The sequence below is a fragment of the Mizuhopecten yessoensis genome, unplaced genomic scaffold (assembly GCF_002113885.1).
Source record: "Mizuhopecten yessoensis strain PY_sf001 unplaced genomic scaffold, ASM211388v2 scaffold4977, whole genome shotgun sequence".
In the NCBI taxonomy this organism is placed as follows: Eukaryota; Metazoa; Mollusca; class Bivalvia; order Pectinida; family Pectinidae; genus Mizuhopecten; species Mizuhopecten yessoensis.
Window position 1 is genome coordinate 441,811 of NW_018405816.1, and position 23,201 is coordinate 465,011.

Below are 23,201 nucleotides of genomic sequence, written 5' to 3' on the forward strand. Positions count from 1 at the left end.
TGGCTATCAGCACATTCACAGGAACATCTCCCAAATATATACCATGGCTATCAGCACATTCACAGGAACATCTCCCAAATATATACCATGGCTATCAGCACATTCACAGGAACATCGTACAAATATATACCATGGCTATCAGCACATTCACAGGAACATCTCCCAAATATATACTGTGGCTATCAGCACATTCACAGGAACATCCCCCAAATATATATCGTGGCTGTCAGCACATTCACAGGAACATCGCCCAAATATATACCATGGCTATCATCACATTCACAGGAACATCTCCCAAATATATACCCTGGCTATCAGCACATTTACAAGAACATCTCCCAAATATATACCGTGGCTATCGGCACATTCACAGGAACATCGCCCAAATATATACCGTGGCTATCGGCACATTCACAGGAACATCGCCCAAATATATACCGTGGCTATCAGCACATTTACAGGAACATCTCCCAAATATATACCGTGGCTATCGGCACATTCACAGGAACATCGCCCAAATATATACCGTGGCTATCGGCACATTCACAGGAACATCGCCCAAATATATACCATGGCGATCATCACATTCACAGGAACATCTCCCAAATATATACCCTGGCTATCAGCACATTTACAGGAACACCTCCCAAATATATACCGTGGCTATCAGCACATTTACAGGAACATCTCCCAAATATATATCGTGGCTATCAGCACATTCACAGGAACATCGCCCAAATATATACCGTGGCTATCGGCACATTCGCAAGAACATCTCCAAAATATATATCGTGGCTGTCAGCACATTCACAGGACCATCGCCCAAATATATACCGTGGCTATCAGCCCATTCACAGGAACATCTCCCAAATATATACCCTGGCTATCAGCACATTTACAGGAACATCTCCCAAATGTATACCGTGGCTATCAGCACATTCACAGGAACATCGCCCAAATATATACCGTGGCTATCGGCACATTCGCAAGAACATCTCCAAAATATATATCGTGGCTGTCAGCACATTCACAGGAACATCGCCCAAATATATACCATGGCGATCATCACATTCACAGGAACATCTCCCAAATATATACCCTGGCTATCAGCACATTTACAGGAACACCTCCCAAATATATACCGTGGCTATCAGCACATTTACAGGAACATCTCCCAAATATATATCGTGGCTGCCAGCACATTCACAGGAACATCTCCCAAATATATACCCTGGCTATCAGCACATTTACAAGAACATCTCCCAAATATATACCGTGGCTATCGGCACATTCGCAAGAACATCTCCAAAATATATATCGTGGCTGTCAGCACATTCACAGGAACATCGCCCAAATATATACCATGGCTATCATCACATTCACAGGAACATCTCCCAAATATATACCCTGGCTATCAGCACATTTACAAGAACATCTCCCAAATATATACCGTGGCTATCGGCACATTCACAGGAACATCGCCCAAATATATACCATGGCGATCATCACATTCACAGGAACATCTCCCAAATATATATTGTGGCTGTCAGCACATTCACAGGAACATCTCCCAAATATATATCGTGGCTATCAGCACAAATTTTATTAATGCAACAGCTATTGACACAACTAAATAATTACAAATACAACTGCTATACAGCAAATAAAATATTGACACCATATACACAAATATAATAATATCTTAATTGACGAACGAAGGATCAATATGATTTTGACCCAGCGGTGTTGTGAGACACTTACCACATCTCTCCATGGTGAGGCCCCTAGGTCACTCTATCCACTTCTCTAATGTTATAAACATTTACTGCTACAAAGGCAGATTCCAGCCACAGTATCTCCATAGTGTCGGACTCTCTAAACATCAACAATTGATTTCTATTTTATAAAAGTACCCTTTGACCTTGACCTCCATCTGTGAGGATCTTTAGGTTGAAGTTTAAAAGAACCTTAACCTTACATAGGTTATATGTATAGAAAAATATGAACATTCATTAATATAAGGTGCTTAAAAGCAACTAAACACAGGGATCCCTGGATATCTGATGCCAATAATACACAATGTAATAGCATCACCAAATATATAGGTGGTCACTTGGTGCAGTGGATTGCACTCGCCTTTCACCAAGGTGACCAGGGTTTGATTACCCAATCAGATATAAAAAGGCATTAATTAAAACATTGTCACAATTTGATGTTTTTGCTGATACAAGTAATTTGATAGCAGTGTTCGATGATGTGGCTTATTTTGTGATAAACACACAGAAACAACACTGAATCACCATAATCCCGAGCATGAATAGCTAACTGGATGCTCTCCTAGCCAGTGATGGCTAAAATGACCAATAAACCGCTGACTATGGTATACTAACCAGGAAGCCATGTGAGACAGACCAGCTCCACTTTTACCCTAATGATGAAATATATACTATATAACACACAATTGCTTCTTCCAGCCTTCCCATTTTCTCCGTGGTAACAGAATTTTTCAACTTGTTACGGACTGCCAGCCCTTGTTTGATTCCCCATGTGTTCAATGCCATACTATCTATTGGGAATTTATGATTTGATAAAAAAAAATCATCCTTCTACATTGAAAGGGGGTGGGTTGGTTAGATGTAAGCCTTGCCTATGTTATCTCACGAACATATCAACTCATTTCACAGTCCATCATGGACAGATAGTGAACTATCTCTACACACATATGTAATGTGAAAAACATGATATCAAGTGAAATGAAACATGAAAAAAAGGATTAAATAGAACAGATAGATGTCTTCTGGGTAGTAGCAGTGAGGTATAACCACTAACAGGGATGTTGGTATATAAGCAGGTTTCTACAGGCAGTTTATCAGATCATTATCAGGTTAGGATACAAATATGTGTCCTACTTTTTTAGCTGTAGTTGATCCTGATGAATACATTTGTATTTCTATTTAATATCAGATATCAGGATCTAACGAGTTGAAACAGAGTAACAAAAACATTGTGTATATATATATAAACAATATTCGTGTAAGCCTTCTTTTGTGTGTATAGTTTTATTTTTTCCTTTGGAGGTAAAACTTCTCAAGAAAATACTAACAGAAACATCACGTTACATGCAAAAGGAAAATAGGATTTAATAAATTCAGGTTGTAACACATCTTTATAGAAAGCTTCTTTAATCAGTGTACCATAGCTGTTAATCCCAATGTCTGGATCAAACATGATGTCATTACAATATCGTACCAGCCTCACTGATAGCTATATATAAGTGTCCCCGGACCAGAGTGTTGTCCAGTCCCAATAACTCGGCCTTGATCTGGTATTTTGTTCTAACTCAGGGCTATCAATATCACCAGTATAATTAGATCACCCTGCCTTTAAATTTGGTGGCTGATTTCCAATCAGGAATTCAATACATAGAGGCGATTTCATTTACCAACGTATTAAGACAGTGCTGGCTCTTTACCACTATCCTCCATCCCTGGGGATATAACAGCTAACCTACTTCCCTGTGGCAGGGCTGTGACTGGCATGATGTCCCTTAATATACTTCCCTAGAGGGATACAAGTGACCAACCTCAATTCCAAACCTCTTATCAAAGAACAATTTACCCAGCAGCCTTCCAACGTATACATGTCTGGGCATAAAATGTTTTGTGGGAAAAAAAGATTAAAAATTACCCAGTGTACAAATAAAATTGGTTGAGTACCAGGGACATAAAGGGCTTGAGAAAAAAAGATAAAAAATATTGACAATCAGAAATCTTTATTCAACATCTCTTCTAATATATATAAAAAAATAATAAACATGTACCAAGGTAATAAAATGATGCTTGTTTTGTGTTTTCGCTTATATTAGATTCCAATTGATGGTTTGTTTGGTAACCACAATCCTCATTGAGAGTTAGTGGTATTCCTCGTCCAATTCTTAACCTTCCTCCATATCCTCATTGATGGTTTATGTGTTATCCCTCATCCATATCCTCATTGATGGTTTATGTGTTATCCCTCATCCATGTCCTCATTAACGGTTTATCAGTATACATGTTATCCCTCATCCAGAACCCCTTAATTAATCAAATCCTTCTCCACCTCACTATCGAGGTATTTGGTATCCCTCATCCAGACCCCTCTAATTTATATATAGAGTCTATAATCAAATCCTGCTCCACCGCACTATTGAGGTATTTGGTATCCCTGATCCAGACCCCCCTAATTTATATAGAGTCCATGACCAAATCCTGCTCCACCTCCCTATCGAGGTATTTGGTTTCCCTCATCCAGACCCCCCCAATTTATATAGAGTGAGTGAACAAATCCTGCTCCACCGCACTATTGAGGTATTTGGTATCCCTGATCCAGACCCCCCTAATTTATATAGAGTCTATGATCAAATTCTGCTCCACCTCACTATCGAGGTATTTGGTATCCCTCATCCAGAACCCCTTAATTAATCAAATCCTGCTCCACCTCACTATTGAGGTATTTGGTATCCCTCATCCAGACCCCCCTAATTTATATATAGAGTCTATGATCAAATCCTGCTCCACCTCACTATCGAGGTATTTGGTATCCCTGATCCAGACCCCCCTAATTTATATATATAGAGTCCATGATCAAATCCTGCTCCACCTCACTATCGAGGTATTTGGTATCCCTCATCCAGACCCCCCTAATTTATATAGAGTCTATGATCAAATCCTGCTCCACCTCACTATCCAGATATTAGCCATGTCATAACACACCAATGAGATGGGGGATTTACAAGTGAGAATTGTTTCATCAAAATGTCACACATTTCATCTCCGTATCAATTGACAGCCAGTAATTGTGTATCTGCTGAGCTGGTGGGGGGGGTCCCAGAGTTTACACACACCCACTATATATATATATATATATATATATAAATATAAAGTTTGGTAAGTTACTGTGAGAAATGGTAGCCGATGGGACAACAGTTGGTAGTACATTTGTACATTCATGTGTACATATAGCCTATAGAGCACAAGTTCATTCATTACAAGGCATGGATCTTAAGGATGACTGTCTCACTACACTGTACACATGTTAACGATTTGAAACCATGCAGATCTAGCCCTGCTGAGTTTTTCTTTTCGGAAATGATTTATCAAAGCTATACAGAATAAACAGTTTCCAACACTTAGTTACAGTTTCTAGTAGTGGTACAGGGTTCCTTAATAAAACTGACAGTAGGACACTAATGTTGTAGTTTTACCCTTAAACCAGACACTTACTCCTGATTGTTCAAGCCTACCCAGCTGTAGAAATGTGTGTCATCACATTGCAAATAATCTTTTACTTCCACAAAGGACACAAACATTTTCAGGAACTACCTTACAACATTATCATGCTTTCTTGTCCAATAAAAATCAAAAATATTTCACAATGAGAAACTGCAGATACTTTTATGAGATAAACACACAAATTTAAAACATGGCAAATACATGACATGATAACTTTCTATATGATCCTGTATGACTATTAAACAGACAGGATTTTAAACATTGCATTTATGAATTTAAAATAACACAAAGTGCTAAACTCAGGCTATTCCTATAATTTTCAATTAGTGTACAATAATGTATGTTCTGGAGATTTATGGTAGATTTCTAGTTATATGGTACTCTGATATCTGATCAATCATCATTGTGATCAATAACAGCCTTTACTGTAAAATGTTAACTGTTCATTACAACTAAGGAATTTGACAACATGTTGTCATTGACAAGATCAGAATTCATCTGAACATCAGTATCAATTAAATCGAGTGCCAATGCCGAGGCATTCAAAATCGATGAAATGACTTAAGCACTAACTAACCCTGACATGACCCAAATCAGGATAAAACAGCCGCCCTGCCTACAAGTCCTCTATTAAATTATAATGATAAAATTTGATTTACATTCAATAGCGTCTTTTTAATCATAGCTCTCCAGTAACAAAAATCTTATCTAAATGAAATTGCAACAAATCGATCAGATTCTCTGGAGAGCTTCATTCTTTTATTAAAAATTGTATGCTTCTCCCAAGGAATGAAAACTGGATTTTATTGATGAGTGAACCAAATACCAAAAAGCAAGCATACCTAATTACAAGAACCACTTCCAATCTGTGTAGACTTTTATTATTACTTAAGTACATTTCGCATTGGCCCAAAGTCAACTCCTTGTTTTCAGAAATGAAATCCAATGTAAACATTGCTGGTCACATTGACTACCATAGGTCGCCGACTACCATAGATCGCCGACTACCGTAGGTCACCGACTACCGTAGATCACAGACTACCGTCGATCATTGACTACCATAGATCGCTGACTACCGTAGATCATTGACTACCGTAGATCACTGACTACCGTAGATCGCTGACTACTGTAGATCACTCCTGTAATGTTAGGGTTAGCTGGGTGGTGTTAATGCAGGTAATGCTTCAATGGTGTGGAACTGTTTACTGAAGTCATTTCTAGAAAATATCAACAAATATATCTATCAAATGGTTTGGGTTAACATAAACTTTGTCATGGCTTTACATTTATGTATAAACCCTTTCTAAATTAATCAATCACTTAGAAACTTTATCAAACATGTACCTCTTTCATCCATATTTATTTGAGCTTATAATATTATTAATGATGATTCTGAAAAGTATAGAAGAAAATCTATATAAACGATAAAGCTTGTGTAATTCTGGGCCCAGTTGTTGATTATACTAAATCGCTATAACGTTAATATACCAATATCAATTAAAATTTAAATGTGTTGTCATCATTCAGATGTTGATTTTGAATCCCTACATATATATATCAATGATGTTTTGTGGTGTACTAAAAGTTACAGTAATTTTATTGTACATAAATCTATAAAATGTTACAAGTACTTTCTATTGAATCAACTGGTGACTATCCTTCTTAAGTTATAAAAACACATTTGGTTTTAACATCAACTGTCAGCTTTCAAGCTAAGTAAGAAGGATGAGGTCAAACGATGAGGGAAAAAATTTATCGAGCATCACACGATTAGGCTTGCTCTAAAAATAACTATTGATTTTCTGTTATAAAATAAAACAAATGCTGACTAAACATTAAAGTGATGCCGACCATTGATTAAACATTGAAGTGAGGCCTGCCATGAACTATTGACGTTAAATAGAGGACTGCAACGGACTACATACTAAACTAGAGGCCTGTCATGGACTATTGAAATTAAATAGAGGACTGCAACGGACTACAGACTAAACCAAAGGCCTGTCATGGACTATTGACAAGAAGCAGAGGACTGCAACGGACTACATACTAACCTAGAGGCCTGTCATGGACTATTGACATGAAGTAGAGAACTGTAACGGACTACATACTAAACTAAAGGCCTGTCATGGACTATTGACATTAAATAGAGGACTGCAACAGACTACATACCAAACTCAAGGCCAGACATGGACTATTGACATTAAATAGAGGACTGCAACGGACTACATACTAAACTAAGGGCCTGACTTGGACTATTGACAAGAAGTAGAGGACTGCAACGGACTACATATTAAACTAAAGGCCTGTCATGGACTATTGACATGAAGTAGAGAACTGCAACGGACTACATACTAAACTAAGGGCCTGACATGGACTATTGACAAGAAGTAGAGGACTGCAACGGACTACATATTAAACTAAAGGCCTGTCATGGACTATTGACATGAAGTAGAGAACTGTAACGGACTACATACTAAACTAAAGGCCTGTCATGGACTATTGACAAGAAGTAGAGGACTGCAACGGACTACATACCAAAATAAAGGCCAGACATGGACTATTGACATTAAATAGAGGACTGCAATGGACTACATACCAAACTAAAGGCCAGACATGGACTATTGACATTATATAGAGGACTGCAACGGACTACATACTAAACTAGAGGCCTGTCATAGTCTATTGACAAGAAGTAGAGGACTGCAACGGACTACATACCAAACTAGAGGCCTGTCATAGTCTATTGACAAGAAGTAGAGGACTGCAACAGACTACATACTAAACTACAGGCCTGTCATAGTCTATTGACAAGAAGTAGAGGACTGTAACGGACTACATACTAAACTAGAGGCCTGTCATAGTCTATTGACAAGAAGTAGAGGACTGCAACGGACTACATATTAAACTAGAGGCCTGTCATGGACTATTGACATGAAGTAGAGAACTGCAACGGACTACATACTAAACTAGAGGCCTGACATGGACTATTGACATGAAGTAGAGGACTGCAACGGACTACATACTAAACAAGAGGCCAGTCATGGACTATTAACATGAAGTAGAAAACTGCAACGGACTACATACTAAACTAGAGGCCTGTCATAGACTATTGACAAGAAGTAGAGGACTGCAACGGACTACATATTAAACTAGAGGCCTGTCATGGACTATTGACATGAAGTAGAGGACTGTAACAGACTACATACTAAACTAGAGGCCTGTCATGGACTATTGACAAGAAGTAGAGGACTGTAACAGACTACATACTAAACTAGAGGCCTGTCATGGACTATTGACATGAAGTAGAGGACTGCAACGGACTACATACTAAACAAGAGGCCAGTCATGGACTATTAACATGAAGTAGAAAACTGCAACGGACTACATACTAAACTAGAGGCCAGACATGGACTATTGACATGAAATAGAGGACTGTAACGGACTACATACCAAACTAAAGGCCAGACATGGACTTTTGACATTAAATAGAGGACTGCAACGGACTACATACTAAAATAGAGGCCTGTCATGGACTATTGACATGAAGTAGAGAACTGCAAAGGACTACATACTAAACTAGAGGCCTGTCATAGACTATTGACAAGAAGTATAGAACTGTAACGGACTACATACTAAACTAGAGGCCTGTCATAGACTATTGACATGAAGTAGAGGACTGTAACGGACTACATATTAAACTAGAGGCCTGTTGTGGACTGTTAAAAACATTAAATAGAGGACTGCCATTGAATACACACTAAACTAGAGGCCCGACATGTACTATTTAAACAATAAGGAAAGGTCTGCCTTTTACCAAATATTAAACTTTAGAGTTTAGGCCATCCATGAAGTTGAATAGTAAAACATTAATGAGATACTTGCCATGATGCCATCAGTTTTAAAAATTAAAGAGGCCTATCACTAACTAAATATTACACAGATCTGACATTGACTTAATATTATTAAAAGACTTGCCTAAGCTTCACAACAGTTCTGCTGCTAACTTAATATTATGCTAGTCCAGCGACTGACTAAACAATATATACTGAGGTTTGTCAATCCCACTGAATGAAAAGACAGGACTACCCCTGAATCAACATTTATAGCAGAGTCAAGCCACTGACTTAACATTAGAGAAGGTATACTTTTGCATAAACAATAGACAGTGGTCTGTTGTTCTTTAACCATTGAAGAGACCCGTGCCATTGACCGACTAAAACAATGGCCTTTCATTGGACACTAATATGCCTGCAATTGATAGTTGTCAGGATATTATCAATTAATAATTAAGACATCCCTATATGTGAGGAAACAGTATGTGATGGTGCAAATATGGATGTTCTGATGAATATGTCGAATTTTTTTATATTACAAAAAAATCATTAAATATTTCAAATATCTATTCAAAAAAGACTAAAATTAATAGAAAAAAATATTTTCACAGACCAAGGCATTATTGTGGTAAATATTCTTTCAACTTGTAGGATAGCATTTTATGAAGGTTCATTGACAAATGACATCTTATATTGGGGATTTAAATGATTACATGTCTTACCGTCTAACATAATAAATAAACTGTAAAACATTGATCATATATATTCCCCAATCCTAGCACGGATTTGTAACGTACTTATTAAGGTATACCATCGACGTCATTTGTTGTAATTGGTAAACACGTAATACGACATTGTGTCAACTCTCAAGTCGATGACATCCACCACATGCACGTGAACTGTCTTGTCAGTGTCAAATTGACATGATAGGAACATATCAAAAACATTTTCAAAATTGTATGGAAAAATGCAAAAGAAAAAGTTATATTTCCTTTAGTTATCTGTCATTTCAATAAAATGTGTTACTTACATTGAGTGCAAGGTTTTTCTTCAACTTTGTATGTGATGTCGCAGAATAACTTTTCCAAGCGAATACACACACCGCTCACTGCACGTTCATGCGTACCGGAAGTTGTTTTCTGTCTTATAAACATTAGCTCCGTGTAGAAATATATCAGAAAATAATACCTCTGCCTTTAAAATCAAATTTTACTACGATTACAAAACGCATATTTTTTATTCTTTTTTCTTTGTTCTCAATATTATTTTACATGCTGGATAAATTATTATTTACTGAAATGATTGCGCAATCTATTCACTGCAGACCTGAAAAATGGCAGCCTCCATGATGAACGTGGAGCATCCGATAAAACGAAGTTTTGAGACAATTTGATGACATATTTGACCGAAATATTTCCAAATATTTGAGCACATACCTTTTTAGACGAATATGGCGTCCTCGTCACAAAGATCAGCACTGACAGCTGACGATCATCTCGATGAGGAATATGTCAAGTACCTCCAGAAACAGCTCTTGCTAACCAATGGTAGATTTGAGTGATTATGGCTGTTTATGAATTGTATTTATATCAACTTCACTTGAAACGACTAAGGATGATTAAAATAAAAATGTTGTAAAACAGTTTTGTGTGTTATGCATATTGGCTTAAATTGCTTTATTATACACTGAACTAATATGAAAATAATAAAACAAAACATTTCTTTAAATTATTACCACCAACTTTGTGACTGCTTATAATGAGATAATGCCTACTGAATTCATTTGGATAAATGTAACATTTATACGCTAGTCACCAACAATAAACCATCTAGTCATTATGATTAATATGTAATGTAATGCCAGCTCATGTTTTTGGAAAGGGACATAATTGGGGTAAGAACAAAATCAGGAATATTAACAGGAATGTTATGAAAATATGTATAAAAAAATCTTCTATAAGAAATTATATATTTAGAACTATGAAAATCAGTTGAAATGTTTTCAATGATTGAAAAGCATTTTTTTTCATGTTTCACCACGAAATTAGAATTCAGTCGGTGGCTTCACAAGCATTGGTCTAGTAATCTTGTCAAAGGAATTTGATCTGGTCGACCATTGTCTTATAACAATTAAAAGCGAAGAAAAACTTCAAATAAGACTATATTAGCCATACACAACTAAGCAGGACTAAAACATTTCACCCTACACACTTGTTAAAGGTGAATCAACTTAGTGTGAAACAACCACAGGCAAACGAAGCTTAAAGATTAATTTCATGTCTTTTGTTGTAAACTTGTGTTTATCATTATCAAATGTCTATCATAGTTGTAAACATCTACTCATTATTAAAAAACATATCAATTTGTTTTTTATTTATATACGTGTACTTATATCAAGCTGGATTTGATATACATGTGCTTCATTTATAGCTGCGAGAACCGTAGCTTCTATGTCCGATTTTTTATTTTTTTTATTAATTTTATCGGACCTATAACAATAAAAAAAATAAAAAAATCGGACATAGAAGCTACGGTTCCCGCAGCTACTTCATTTATTGACGTAGAGTGCCTCCAAAATACATTATAAACTGTCCAATATCCACAGATAAGCTTTCATTTAATAAACAAAATATATTTTTTATTGTAGAACAGGGTGGTTTTATGCTGGAATTGAGACTGCTGTTTGGAAAAAGTGATGTCAAGGAACAAATACCAATATTAAAAGATGTAAGTGAAAGATTTAAGTTTATTTTGTTTATGTTCATATGATTGCTTACTTAATATGTTAAATGACAATAAATGTCAGTACTACACTGCTATTAACTGTTACTCCAATCACAGATTTTGTGGGGAGGGGGTCAAAGCCCCATTCTGTTACTCCAATCACAGATTTTGTGGGGAGGGGGTCAAAGCCCCATTCTGTTTGCTCCAAAATTGTTTGAGGTTTTAAACGGCAAGATACTCTTGACAAATGTCATATAACCTCTTACTTCCAATGGGTGTTGTTCACAATGCTGACGATCAATTTTTCAAAGTTTGACTTTGACCAAATATAGCATATCCTTACTTGCATCTAAATGTTCAACAAGTGCCAATAAATATCCCTTTCCCCAAAATTCTTTTTTAACTCAGAAGAATTCTGTATCAAAAACATAAACAATCAGTATTATATTTCTCCCGACTTCAGGTGATAACTGCAACAGTTTACAAATGGTGAAATGAAAAATGACATGGTTCTTTTTGAGTTAGCTCACTCTTTCAAACAAACAAAAAGGGAAAATTAAGTCCTGCTTACTGAGAAATAAAGTATAGTCTGCTAACATCATTCAAAGTCCATTTTCTGTAATTGAGTTGTGTTATTTAATCATTGAGTTTTCTATTGTATAATAGATGTGTGCAGGTTTAAAAGAACAGCTGGCTGATGAGGAAATTACTTTACCATTGCAAGTATTGGTCAATGTCTATCTCAACTGTCAACCAAAACATCCAGTGAAGAGGATATTAGCCAGGTAGGAGAACAAAGGACAAGTGGAGCCTGAGCTGGTAACACTGTGGTATAGAGAGCTGGTAACACTGTGGTATAGAGAGCTGGTAACACTGTGGTATAGAGAGCTGGTAACACTGTGGTATAGAGAGCTGGTAACACTGTGGTATAGAGAGCTGGTAACACTGTGGTATAGAGAGCTGGTAACACTGTGGTATAGAGAGCTGGTAACACTGTGGTATAGAGAGCTGGTAACACTGTGGTATAGAGAGCTGGTAACACTGTGGTATAGAGAGCTGGTAACACTGTGGTATAGAGAGCTGGTAACACTGTGGTATAGAGAGCTGGTAACACTGTGGTATAGAGAGCTGGTAACACTGTGGTATAGAGAGCTGGTAACACTGTGGTATAGAGAGCTGGTAACACTGTGGTATAGAGAGCTGGTAACACTGTGGTATAGAGAGCTGGTAACACTGTGGTATAGAGAGCTGGTAACACTGTGGTATAGAGAGCTGGTAACACTGTGGTATAGAAGGAGCAATACTTGATAAATAATGTACAGAAATCCTCAATCATATCTCTTAACTTTTTGTTTAATATATTTCAAATTTAAATCCATATTCTATATGTTCCTTCGTTCTTTGTAGCACTTTCCAGAATTATCCCCCCTGTATCAGAGAGGGGTCTATGAAGGTGTTAACCACACAGCTACAAACAAAAATGACTGCCTGTCAGACAAACGCTAACTCAGGTGTAACTCAATGGAGGTCAGTTGTGGACATGGTGTCCAGTTTGATGGAGAACTTTAAACTCGGTAAGGATATAGCTTCATCATCAGAGCATACCTGGCAATGTCTGATAGATATATCATTGTGAGGATGCGGGGTTACAAATCTTTTCTGTTTCAGCCATTTCATTTCTGTCACAAGCTATCCATCCTAACAATATTATGAGGGCTTCATCTCTAAGGAATTCAAATGACAATCTCCTTTTATCTCCCTTTTATCTTCAATTTTATGGAAATATTGAATCTAATCTTCATGTTTAACTGCATCATGTACTGTGTTCCCTTCAGATATCCTACATAAACTATGGAGGAACCGTTAGAGCCCAATAAACCCCTATTCCGCCCCAGACCTCCTGGTCTTATTTTTGGGTACAACTGACAGAATTTGATAAATAATTTGCATATAATTTTACTGGAATAGTCATTAAATAAGTAAACTTTTATTATGTTTTGTAGGTGAAAACTGTCTCCAACTTATGAGTTTACCAGGTAAGTTTACTGGTGGATTGAAACAAAATATAAGGTTATATGTTCCTGTAGCACCCAACAAACTTGACTTTAAAAAGTGACTATTACACTTTATGTTTACAGTAATGTATGAATGAGACAGAATAATTATAACACATCACAGTTTATTGTACTGGCATCACAATGTTATGCTAACAGTATGCTCCACAAGTCACTGTTGTTCTGTCAGCATATCCTGCTGATTTTGTCATTTAACAGATAATTTCATATTTGAAGTTTACTTTTGATGAAATCATCTGTATAATGGTTGTGTGCAAGGGTGAATATAACTTGAAATAGTAGTACCAGGTATGTTTTTATCAAAATTGACGTTGATATAATTTTTCTCTTCCAGTGGTGAAGTTTCTGGGTGAAGCACTGTCTCGGTTCATCAAACTTTTCAGGTATCAAATAATTTTGTCATTCACGTCTGAAATGTGTGTAGTGTGATTTTAGAGGTTGCACTGTCATCAGCTCTGTGAGTCTCGTGTCTAGAGTAAGTTTACGGCTATCCACAGAGTTCCTTTTATTCCTGTCGTTAATAAAACTTTATTTTTTCAAATTCCTTAGTCAAACATCTATGTCTCACTGGGGCAGTGTAATTTATGTCTCACTGGGGCAGTGTAATTTATGTCTCACTGGGGCAGTGTAATTTATGTCTCACTGGGGCAGTGTAATTTATGTTTAACTGGGACAGTGTAATTTATGTCTCACTGGGGCAGTGTAATTTATGTCTCACTGGGGCAGTGTAATTTATGTTTAACTGGGACAGTGTAATTTATGTCTCACTGGGGCAGTGTAATTTATGTCTCACTGGGGCAGTGTAATTTATGTTTAACTGGGACAGTGTAATTTATGTCTCACTGGGGCAGTGTAATTTATGTCTCACTGGGGCAGTGTAATTTATGTCTGTAATGTTGTAATTATTATTGTTTATTACAGCTCCAGCATGTCTCCTGTCAAGCGAAACGAAATGATGCACAATTGCCTTGCAACTTTACAAACAACCAATAGAATGCTGCAGAAATGTCACATGACTTTACTAGAGACTTTGACTGAATCTGAGTCACAGAAATGTTTCCAAGAATATGCTGGAACATTTATGGCATCAAATATGGAAATACTAAAATCAGGTAAGTTTATTTTTTTCAACAAGTTAGTGTTTTTCATTCAGTGCTCTCTGATCACAAAATCATCATTTATGTTTGGATTAAAATGTGTGATTGACAAAAGGTATTTTGACCAAATTTAGTAGAACCATGCATCATGACAACTTTTGTGACCTTCACACGAAGCTGAAGGTCACAGCTGAGTCAAAATCCCAAATAAATAGGGAGTTTTCCGTGTGATTTCTTGTCCGGCCAATAACATCTTAATTGCTGAATATAATTTGACAGACTCTTGACTAAGGAATGTTTGCCTTTTCCCACCTTCATTACCTTCATATTCAGGTTAAGGTCATAATTAGTCTTTGTTTAATGTTCTGCCAAACAAAAAAAACCAGAGGAAGTTGAGAAATTCTGTTGCAACACTTTTTATTTATATTTTGTAGGTAACTTTATGTTGGACTGTAAGACAAGCTGTGGTATGAATCTAGCCTTGCTGCTCAAACTGATCTGCCCACAGGAGGTTGTCACCCAGGTAACCAAACATTGGGGTCAGGTTAGGTCCTTATTAGAAGATCTGAAATACTTGATTTCAAATGTTTATTGACTGCCTTTACGAGGACACTTACTACATGTTTTTAGCTCACCTTGTCCGAAAGACCACGGTGAGCTTATGCCATACCGTGGCGTCCGTCGTCGTCCGTCCGTCAACAATTTCTTTTAAACGGCTTCTTCTTCTTAACCACTGATTGGAATTTAACTAAATTTGACTGGAAGCATCCCTAGGTGGTGGGGATTCAAAATTGTACAAATGTTGGGGCTAACCCCCCAGGGGGCTGATGGCGGGGCCAAAACGGGGCAATTTGGCTATATTGCTATAAACGACTTCTTCTGTAGAACTATGCCATGGATATCAATCGTATTTGGTCGGAAGCATTCATGGGAGGCAAGGATTCAAAATTGTACAAACAGTGGGGCTGACCCCCCGGGCTAAGGGGTGGGGCCAAAAATGTTTATTACTTGGAAATGGTTGAGATCCCCACCATATAACCATATATACAATTGCTGAGTATAAAGAGAAGAATGCACATTTGCTTCCAGGATGGCCCTAGGGTCTGGCCCCACGCTTGGAGACATAGTCCCTGGGCCATAACTTTGAAACGGTTGAGATCCCCACCCCAAAACTATATATACAAATGCTGGACATAAAGAGACGAATGCAGTCATGATATTAGGATAGACCCTGGGGTCTGACCGAACCCCTAGGGACCTAGTTTCTTAGTCACAGCTTGGAAACAGTTGAGATGCCCACCCTATAACCATATATACCATTGCTGAGTATAAAGAGATGAATGCACATATACTTCCAGGATGGTCTTGGGGACTACCCCACCCTTGGATACTTCACCCCTGGGTCATAACTTTGAAATGGTTAAGATCCCCACCCCAAAATTATATATACAATTGTTGCATGGCATAAAGAGACGAATGCAGTCATGATATTAGAATTGACCCCAGGGTCTGCCCACCCTTGCAGACTTAACCCCTGGGTCATAACTTTGAAAGGGTTGAGATCCCCACCCAAAAAATATATATATACAAATGCTGGGCAAAAAGATACAAATGCAGTCATGATATTAGAATTGATCCTGGGGTCTGGCCAAAACCCTAGGGACCTAGTTTCTGAGTCACAGCTTGGAAACAGTTGAGATCCCTACCCTATAACCATACGTAAAATTGCTGGGCATGAAAAATCTAATACAGATATGCTACAAGGATTAGCCTTGGGGGTTTGGCATATTCCCTTGGATCTCATTTGGAGAATATTTTGCCATGATTGCTTAGATATCCAGGTGAGCGATACAGGCCCTCTGGGCCTCTTGTTTTGTTTCAAACCCCATTGAGACAAACTCAAGGTCACAATGAAGTATAATGTTAAGTCATTGTAATTTTGGTTGCATACTTTCCTTGTTACAGTTTCATGAAAATTTATGCCTGATGCATAATGACTGGACAGTATATCATATACCACTCTCTTGTCTGTAGTTCCAAGGTCAAGGTCACAGCAAGAGCTCAAATTAGAATTACTATAAATCATATAATGCTTGTTGGAACCAAAACCACTGAACGACTACTCATCATATCTAGACATTATGAACTCTGAATGACTTACATGAAAGTCCATAAAAAACTGTTTCATGTACCACTCTTGTGTCTTTACTGTCATGATCTAGATCACATTGACTGTTTCAGCTATTACCGACTGTATTCCGGAGACCTGTAGTCCAGGCCCTACAGTACCCCTGGTTTGAGCGGTGTGGCCTATATACCCTGACCAACAACACACTGACCCCCACCGGTCATCTTTGTCTCTGTCATGGTCTCTTTGCGCTACTTGACCCAGCTGACCTCCTTTATGAGTTCACAGACAACACCTGTCTCCTACTGGACGTTTTCTTAGACGAGTTTCTCCAGCTGAATTCTCAGTATGTTTCATCATGTTCTATTTCCAATGTCTTCTTAAGATACAAAAATCTGAAAAGTCAAGTTTCACAAGGCAAAATTAATGCATTATTAAAATTTCTGTAGTATGAGAGTTCAGGTATTTTCCTTTCATGTACTTCATCTACATTTGCACATATTGTTAGTTGATATATGCAGTTTTGCTCATTGCTCTTACGTAAATTTCAGTTTTAAGGGTGTTGTTACTTTCAGGTGTGAGGACACGAGCAGTAAGTTACTACTGGCTAAGTCTGTATGTCTGTGGACTGTCCGGGCCAGGTAGGACCACTTAGTTTAAAACAAAGTATTCATGGCCTAATACCATAACTTCAAGACAATGTCATCAATCTGATATAAAATAAGCATGCATAAGGATAATTTATATTGTAAAAATATGAATTTATAGACATGTATATTCCAATAAAATGCAATTCACTGTTCTTACTGATCTATATGCCTAACCAAATTTCACAGTTGAAGTTAAATCAATGAAATCTTCTTTCCCAGTTGAGTAGCTGACTTGATTAGATATTATTACTAATTTATTTTACTTATTTCATGGTTTAACAGTGCTTGTTTGAAAACTGATTGTGTCTCTCCTGCTGTGAGGTCAAGGTTGAAAGGTGAAGAGGTCACTCTACAGAAAGTCCTACAGTATGTATGGGCCACTTGGGAGGATACTGTGGACGTAAGATCACATTCTACTCAAATAAAATGAAATAAAAAGACTAAAATTTTAGGAATTATCAGTTAATTGGTAATCGTAATATGACAAAATTTCCTTTTTTTTTTTTTTTAATATGTCAAACATATCATTTTCAGCTTGTAAGCATAGATAAAATAGAAGTTATGTTTATGAAATGTATTCTATCTATCTGTCTGTCTGTTAAACTCCACAGAGACTAAAACGGCTTTAATGCGGAAAATAAAATTTTCTTTTGTAGGCAATAAGGTTAAATGCAAGGGACACATTTACAAATTCACTGAAAGTTCACTCACTGGCTCAGCAGACTGGTAAGATAATGCTTGACCTAATTAATGTACAAATATATGTTAGAAATAATTGATTATTGTATAGCAATTTGATGATGTAGCTTAAACATTTCAGATTTGTTTCTGAAAGTAAACACATACAATTATAAGGGAATAGATTCCGTGAAACACCTTTAACTATCAATAAGACTATTTAACTCTCTATAATGAAGGCAATGAAATTGTAGGATTCACAAAAGAGTTCTTTCTATATCAAGTATGTAAAATTCCTCTTTAGTATAAATAAAAAAGAATCTCGTTGAAAAAATAGGGGTTTTGTTCAATTTTGAAAAAAGAAACATTTGTTGCAGCCCAATTGAATTTTCTTCTTTTGGAATTAGATCCCAGCCAGGACAGGTTTCTGCTGGAACTTGCCCGTACTCTCATTCTCGACATCAGCTGGTCATGCAAGGGGAAGTATGGCAGTCTGTGTGGAATTGTGGGATATGTTGGCACCTCTCACTTCCTGTCAGTTTTACCCAGCATGCCCAGGGACATCCTGGAGCAAATGAAGGAACAAACCTTAGCCTGTTATGTGAGTGGAAATAAAGAAATCTTATTTCTACATGATAAAGTTTGATGCTTTACTTCGTTATTAGAACATAATTCTCCAGATGATCTGATATTAAATAAGAAATGCTGTAAAAGCACAAAGAATCGTTAAAAGTATATTTTATTAATACTGGGTAGTAATTTAGTTTTGAATAGTAAATTGGTCACGCATTTGAAAACATTTCAAGAAAAAATGAACAAAATTTTATAATTATTAAGGGAGATTTCTCAGACATGAATCACAAGTAAAACCGTAAAATGAGTAAGGTAGCATTTAACCTCAAGTCACTTTCTTGGATCACAACATTACCTGGTAGTAAGAGTTATCACATGGTGTGTGAGCTAACCTGAGTTTGATAAACGGACATCAGTACACATGTACTTTATCGTAGTTCGTAATGTGTACGTAAGCTGTTAGGTTTTGAATTTGTTCTTATTCCATTTAACGGTTTAAGTAGTAGTGTAGAGTAGTACAGACAACAGGTGTTTCAAATATAAACGAGGTCAGATGTTCCAGTTAGCGGTTTAAGTAGTAGTGTAGAGAAGTACAGACAACAGGTGTTTCAAATATAAACGAGGTCAGATGTTCCAGTTAAGGGAGGAAACTTATAAGAATGGAACCAATCTTCTGTTTGAGTTTGGTGGGTTTGGATGTATCAGTGTTCAACACATCAGGATTAAATCACTATGATATCTATAGGGAAGTTACTGGGACTAGGAAGCCTGTTTGGGTTTGGTGGGTTTGGATGTGTCAGTGTTCAACACATCAGGATTAAATCACTATGATATCTATAGGGAAGTTACTGGGACAAGGAAGCCTGTTTGGGTTTGGTGGGTTTGGATGTGTCAGTGTTCAACACATCAGGATTAAATCACTATGATATCTATAGGGAAGTTACTGGGACTAGGAAGCCTGTTTGGGTTAGGAGGGGTGGGGGTATTATTCACACCCAAGTTTGACTATAGCAGGTTTTACTGTATTTACTTAGCCAATAACTCAGGTGTGAGGTACACACATTTCTGAAATCATGTCATCATTGTCATTTAATTAGATTGTGATGTGACAGGCATTATACGGCTACATTGATTTCACTTGAGAGATTTGTCAGTTTATATGCAGAAAAAATAATTGATTTCAATATTATATTGTATCTTTCAATAGATGTGATCAAGCTTCAGAACGAAAAGAAAAACTTCAAACCATTCAATGTAACCATTTTCATAAGATCCTGAAGCACCTGTACTGAAAAAGTATCTGATCAATTGTCTATATAAAGGGTATAAACTACATTATTATGTATCTAGCTTTGTTATTCCCCAGGCCAGTGAGCTGTATCAGAGAATAGGCGAGACCCACAAGGGGGATCTGCATCTGATGGAAGGGCCCGACCACCAGACCACGTGGCTGAGCCTGTGGGTGGACCCTGTGCTGGAAGTACTGTCGGGCAGCCATAAACTCCACAAGCTACATGTTATGGAGGTAGTGATGCCATGTTCCATGAGTCCATTTCATCTGTTTTACAGGGGGACATTATCATTCAGTATTAGAAATTTTAGAAAGCTTAAGACATCTTATCTGGCCTGTCAATTCCAGTAGTTATCTTTGCAGCTTTACAATATGTAGTAAATTATTTTAGTAGAAATTGTTGTGTGGTTGTTGGGATTATTACATCTTCATATTTGTACTCACTAAGATTATAGTTATTATAGTTCAGCACATTAGGAGAAACAGGGAAATATTATATATATAAATAGGTCCCATGTAATTGGTAAATGTTATCCTTCCAGTACATCCTGCCCAAGCTATTGAAGGATGGAAAGGCGACACTCTATCACATGGTTCAGCAGCTGACCAAGAACACTGGAAAAGGTGGAGTAGCCATTTTCCAGTCATCCAAAAAATTGAAAATGATATAAATCTGGCAGATGACTGATAATAATAATAAATGTCTCTCCTTTCAAATATTGATGCTTTGATATTGTAGATTCCTCTGAACATCGCCTGGGAGCCTTAGTGACTTGTCTGAGGAGAGCTCGAGTTATGGGACTTCTTCAGAACCAGGAGTCAGGATCCCAGGAGTGCTTGTATGGAGCTGTCAGTGTTGCAGTAATCAAACAAGCTTTCCTGTGATCCTGACTTGCCTGTTCATCTGTGTGGGCCATGGCTTGTTTGATTACTACAACACTGACCACTCCATACAAGCATTCCTGTGATCCTGACTTTCCTGTTCATCTGTGTGGCCCATGGCCTGTTTGATTACCACAACACTGACAGCTCCTTACAAGCATTCCTGTGATCCTGACTTATCTGTTCATCTGTGTGAGCCATGGCCTGTTTGATTACCACAACACTGACAGCTCCATCCAAGCATTCCTGGGATCCTGACTTCCCTGTTCATCTGTGTGGCCCATGGCCTGTTTGATTGCTACAACACTGACAGCTCGATACAAGCATTCCTGGGAGGTAACACTCCGAAGGAACATAAAGAACAGGAAGACTAAACCAGATGATGGGGAGTCTTACAGAGCTTCACTTTACAGCTATATCACAGGAATGCTGGTATTGAGCTGTCAGTGTTGTAGTAATCAAACAGGCCCTGGCCCACACAGAGGAACAGGTACGTCAGGATCTCAGGAATGCTTGTATGGGGCTGTCAGTGTTGTAGTAATCAAACAGGCCATGGCCCACACAGATTAACAGGTAAGTCAGGATCACAGGAAAGCTTGTATGGAGCTGTCAGTGTTGCAGTAATCAAACAGGCCATGGCCCACACGGATGAACAGGTAAGTCAGGATCACAGGAATGCTTGTAAGGAGCTGTCAGTGTTGTAGTAATCAAACAGGCCATGGCCCACACAGATGAACAGGTAAGTCAGGATCACAGGAATGCTTGTATGGAGCTGTCAGTGTTGTAGTAATCAAACAGGCCATGGCCCACACAGATGAACAGGTAAGTCAGGATCACAGGAATGTTTGTATGGAGCTGTCGATGTTTTAGTAATCAAACAGGCCATGGCCCACACAGATGAACAGGTAAGTCAGGATCCCAGGAATGCTTGTATGGAGCTGTCAGTGTTGTAGTAATCAAACAGGCCATGGCCCACACAGATGAACAGGTAAGTCAGGATCACAGGAATGCTTGTAAGGAGCTGTCAGTGTTGTAGTAATCAAACAGGCCATGGCCCACACAGATGAACAGGTAAGTCAGGATCCCAGGAGTGCTTGTATGGAGCTGTCAGTATTGCTGTAATCAAACAGGCCATGGCCCACACAGATGAACAGGTAAGTCAGGATCACAGGAATGTTTGTATTGAGCTGTCAGTGTTGCAGTAATCAAACAGGACATGGCCCACACAGATGAGCAGGTAAGTCAGGATCACAGGAATGTTTGTATGGAGCTGTCAGTGTTGCAGTAATCAAACAGGACATGGCCCACACAGATGAACAGGTAAGTCAGGATCACAGGAATGTTTTTTAAAGTCAAACAGAAATGTCTGATGAATGAAACTGATTAAAAGTTAAGAAGATGTAGATTTTTAATATCATATTGAAATTAAGGTACTATGAAATGCTTACTGTCAGGAAACGGTTTGAATGTATCTGTTGATTTTTTTTTACCTTTTCACATGTGTCAGTTTATCAGCATCACCTATATAGACGTAACCTATCTTTGAAATGAAGCTCTGCCATTTGTGGTCTTTTCCAATGATAGATTTGATGTCATTGGTTCAATTACTTCTGATCACAACAGGTGAGACTGGATGTAATAGCCCTACTTTGTGAGAATCAGAGGTCAACTGAGGTCATCAGTAAAACTGAATTTGATTTGCTGAGACAATTCTTACCTTGGAACCTCAACAACCAATCACCATCATTCAGACAACACCTGCTGGCCCACCTAAAAAAGGCAGGTTTACATCGGTTGCTAGTAGATGACTTAATGTCCTTACCAAATAGTAATAGTTTTATAATATATATCCAATTAATGCAAGTCACTGTTTACCTCTGGTATAATTTTAAAATATATTTTTCTTTGTAAAGAGATTTGATCACAGTTTTCAAGTACTGGTCTCTTCAGATTATTTTTATTCCATCTGATTTTAATGAGTAATTTGAAAGAAACAAAGT

The 23,201-nt window shown here is 37.6% G+C and overlaps 2 protein-coding genes across 2 annotated transcripts in view; one reads left to right on the forward strand and one right to left on the reverse strand.

The window, feature by feature from the left end:
• LOC110450084 (pleckstrin homology domain-containing family H member 1-like) overlaps positions 1-10,218 on the reverse strand; it is a 250,357-nt gene extending 240,139 nt beyond the window's left edge. The window contains exon 1 of the mRNA XM_021497335.1: positions 10,134-10,218. The gene's annotated coding sequence lies outside the window, so the exon portion shown is untranslated. The remainder of the gene's footprint in view (positions 1-10,133) is intronic.
• Positions 10,219-10,435: 217 nt separating this feature from the next.
• Positions 10,436-23,201, forward strand: part of LOC110450085 (thyroid adenoma-associated protein homolog) — a 128,038-nt gene continuing 115,272 nt past the window's right edge. Inside the window, exons 1-18 of the mRNA XM_021497342.1 lie at positions 10,436-10,650; positions 11,751-11,830; positions 12,494-12,612; positions 13,235-13,401; positions 13,831-13,863; positions 14,237-14,285; positions 14,824-15,014; positions 15,434-15,522; positions 17,241-17,473; positions 17,703-17,768; positions 18,060-18,177; positions 18,434-18,503; positions 18,863-19,056; positions 20,395-20,553; positions 20,862-20,943; positions 21,059-21,192; positions 21,917-21,940; positions 22,825-22,980. Of these exons, the coding sequence (XP_021353017.1) occupies positions 10,554-10,650; positions 11,751-11,830; positions 12,494-12,612; positions 13,235-13,401; positions 13,831-13,863; positions 14,237-14,285; positions 14,824-15,014; positions 15,434-15,522; positions 17,241-17,473; positions 17,703-17,768; positions 18,060-18,177; positions 18,434-18,503; positions 18,863-19,056; positions 20,395-20,553; positions 20,862-20,943; positions 21,059-21,192; positions 21,917-21,940; positions 22,825-22,980 (2,061 nt within the window). The 5' untranslated portion in view covers positions 10,436-10,553. The remainder of the gene's footprint in view (positions 10,651-11,750; positions 11,831-12,493; positions 12,613-13,234; positions 13,402-13,830; positions 13,864-14,236; positions 14,286-14,823; positions 15,015-15,433; positions 15,523-17,240; positions 17,474-17,702; positions 17,769-18,059; positions 18,178-18,433; positions 18,504-18,862; positions 19,057-20,394; positions 20,554-20,861; positions 20,944-21,058; positions 21,193-21,916; positions 21,941-22,824; positions 22,981-23,201) is intronic.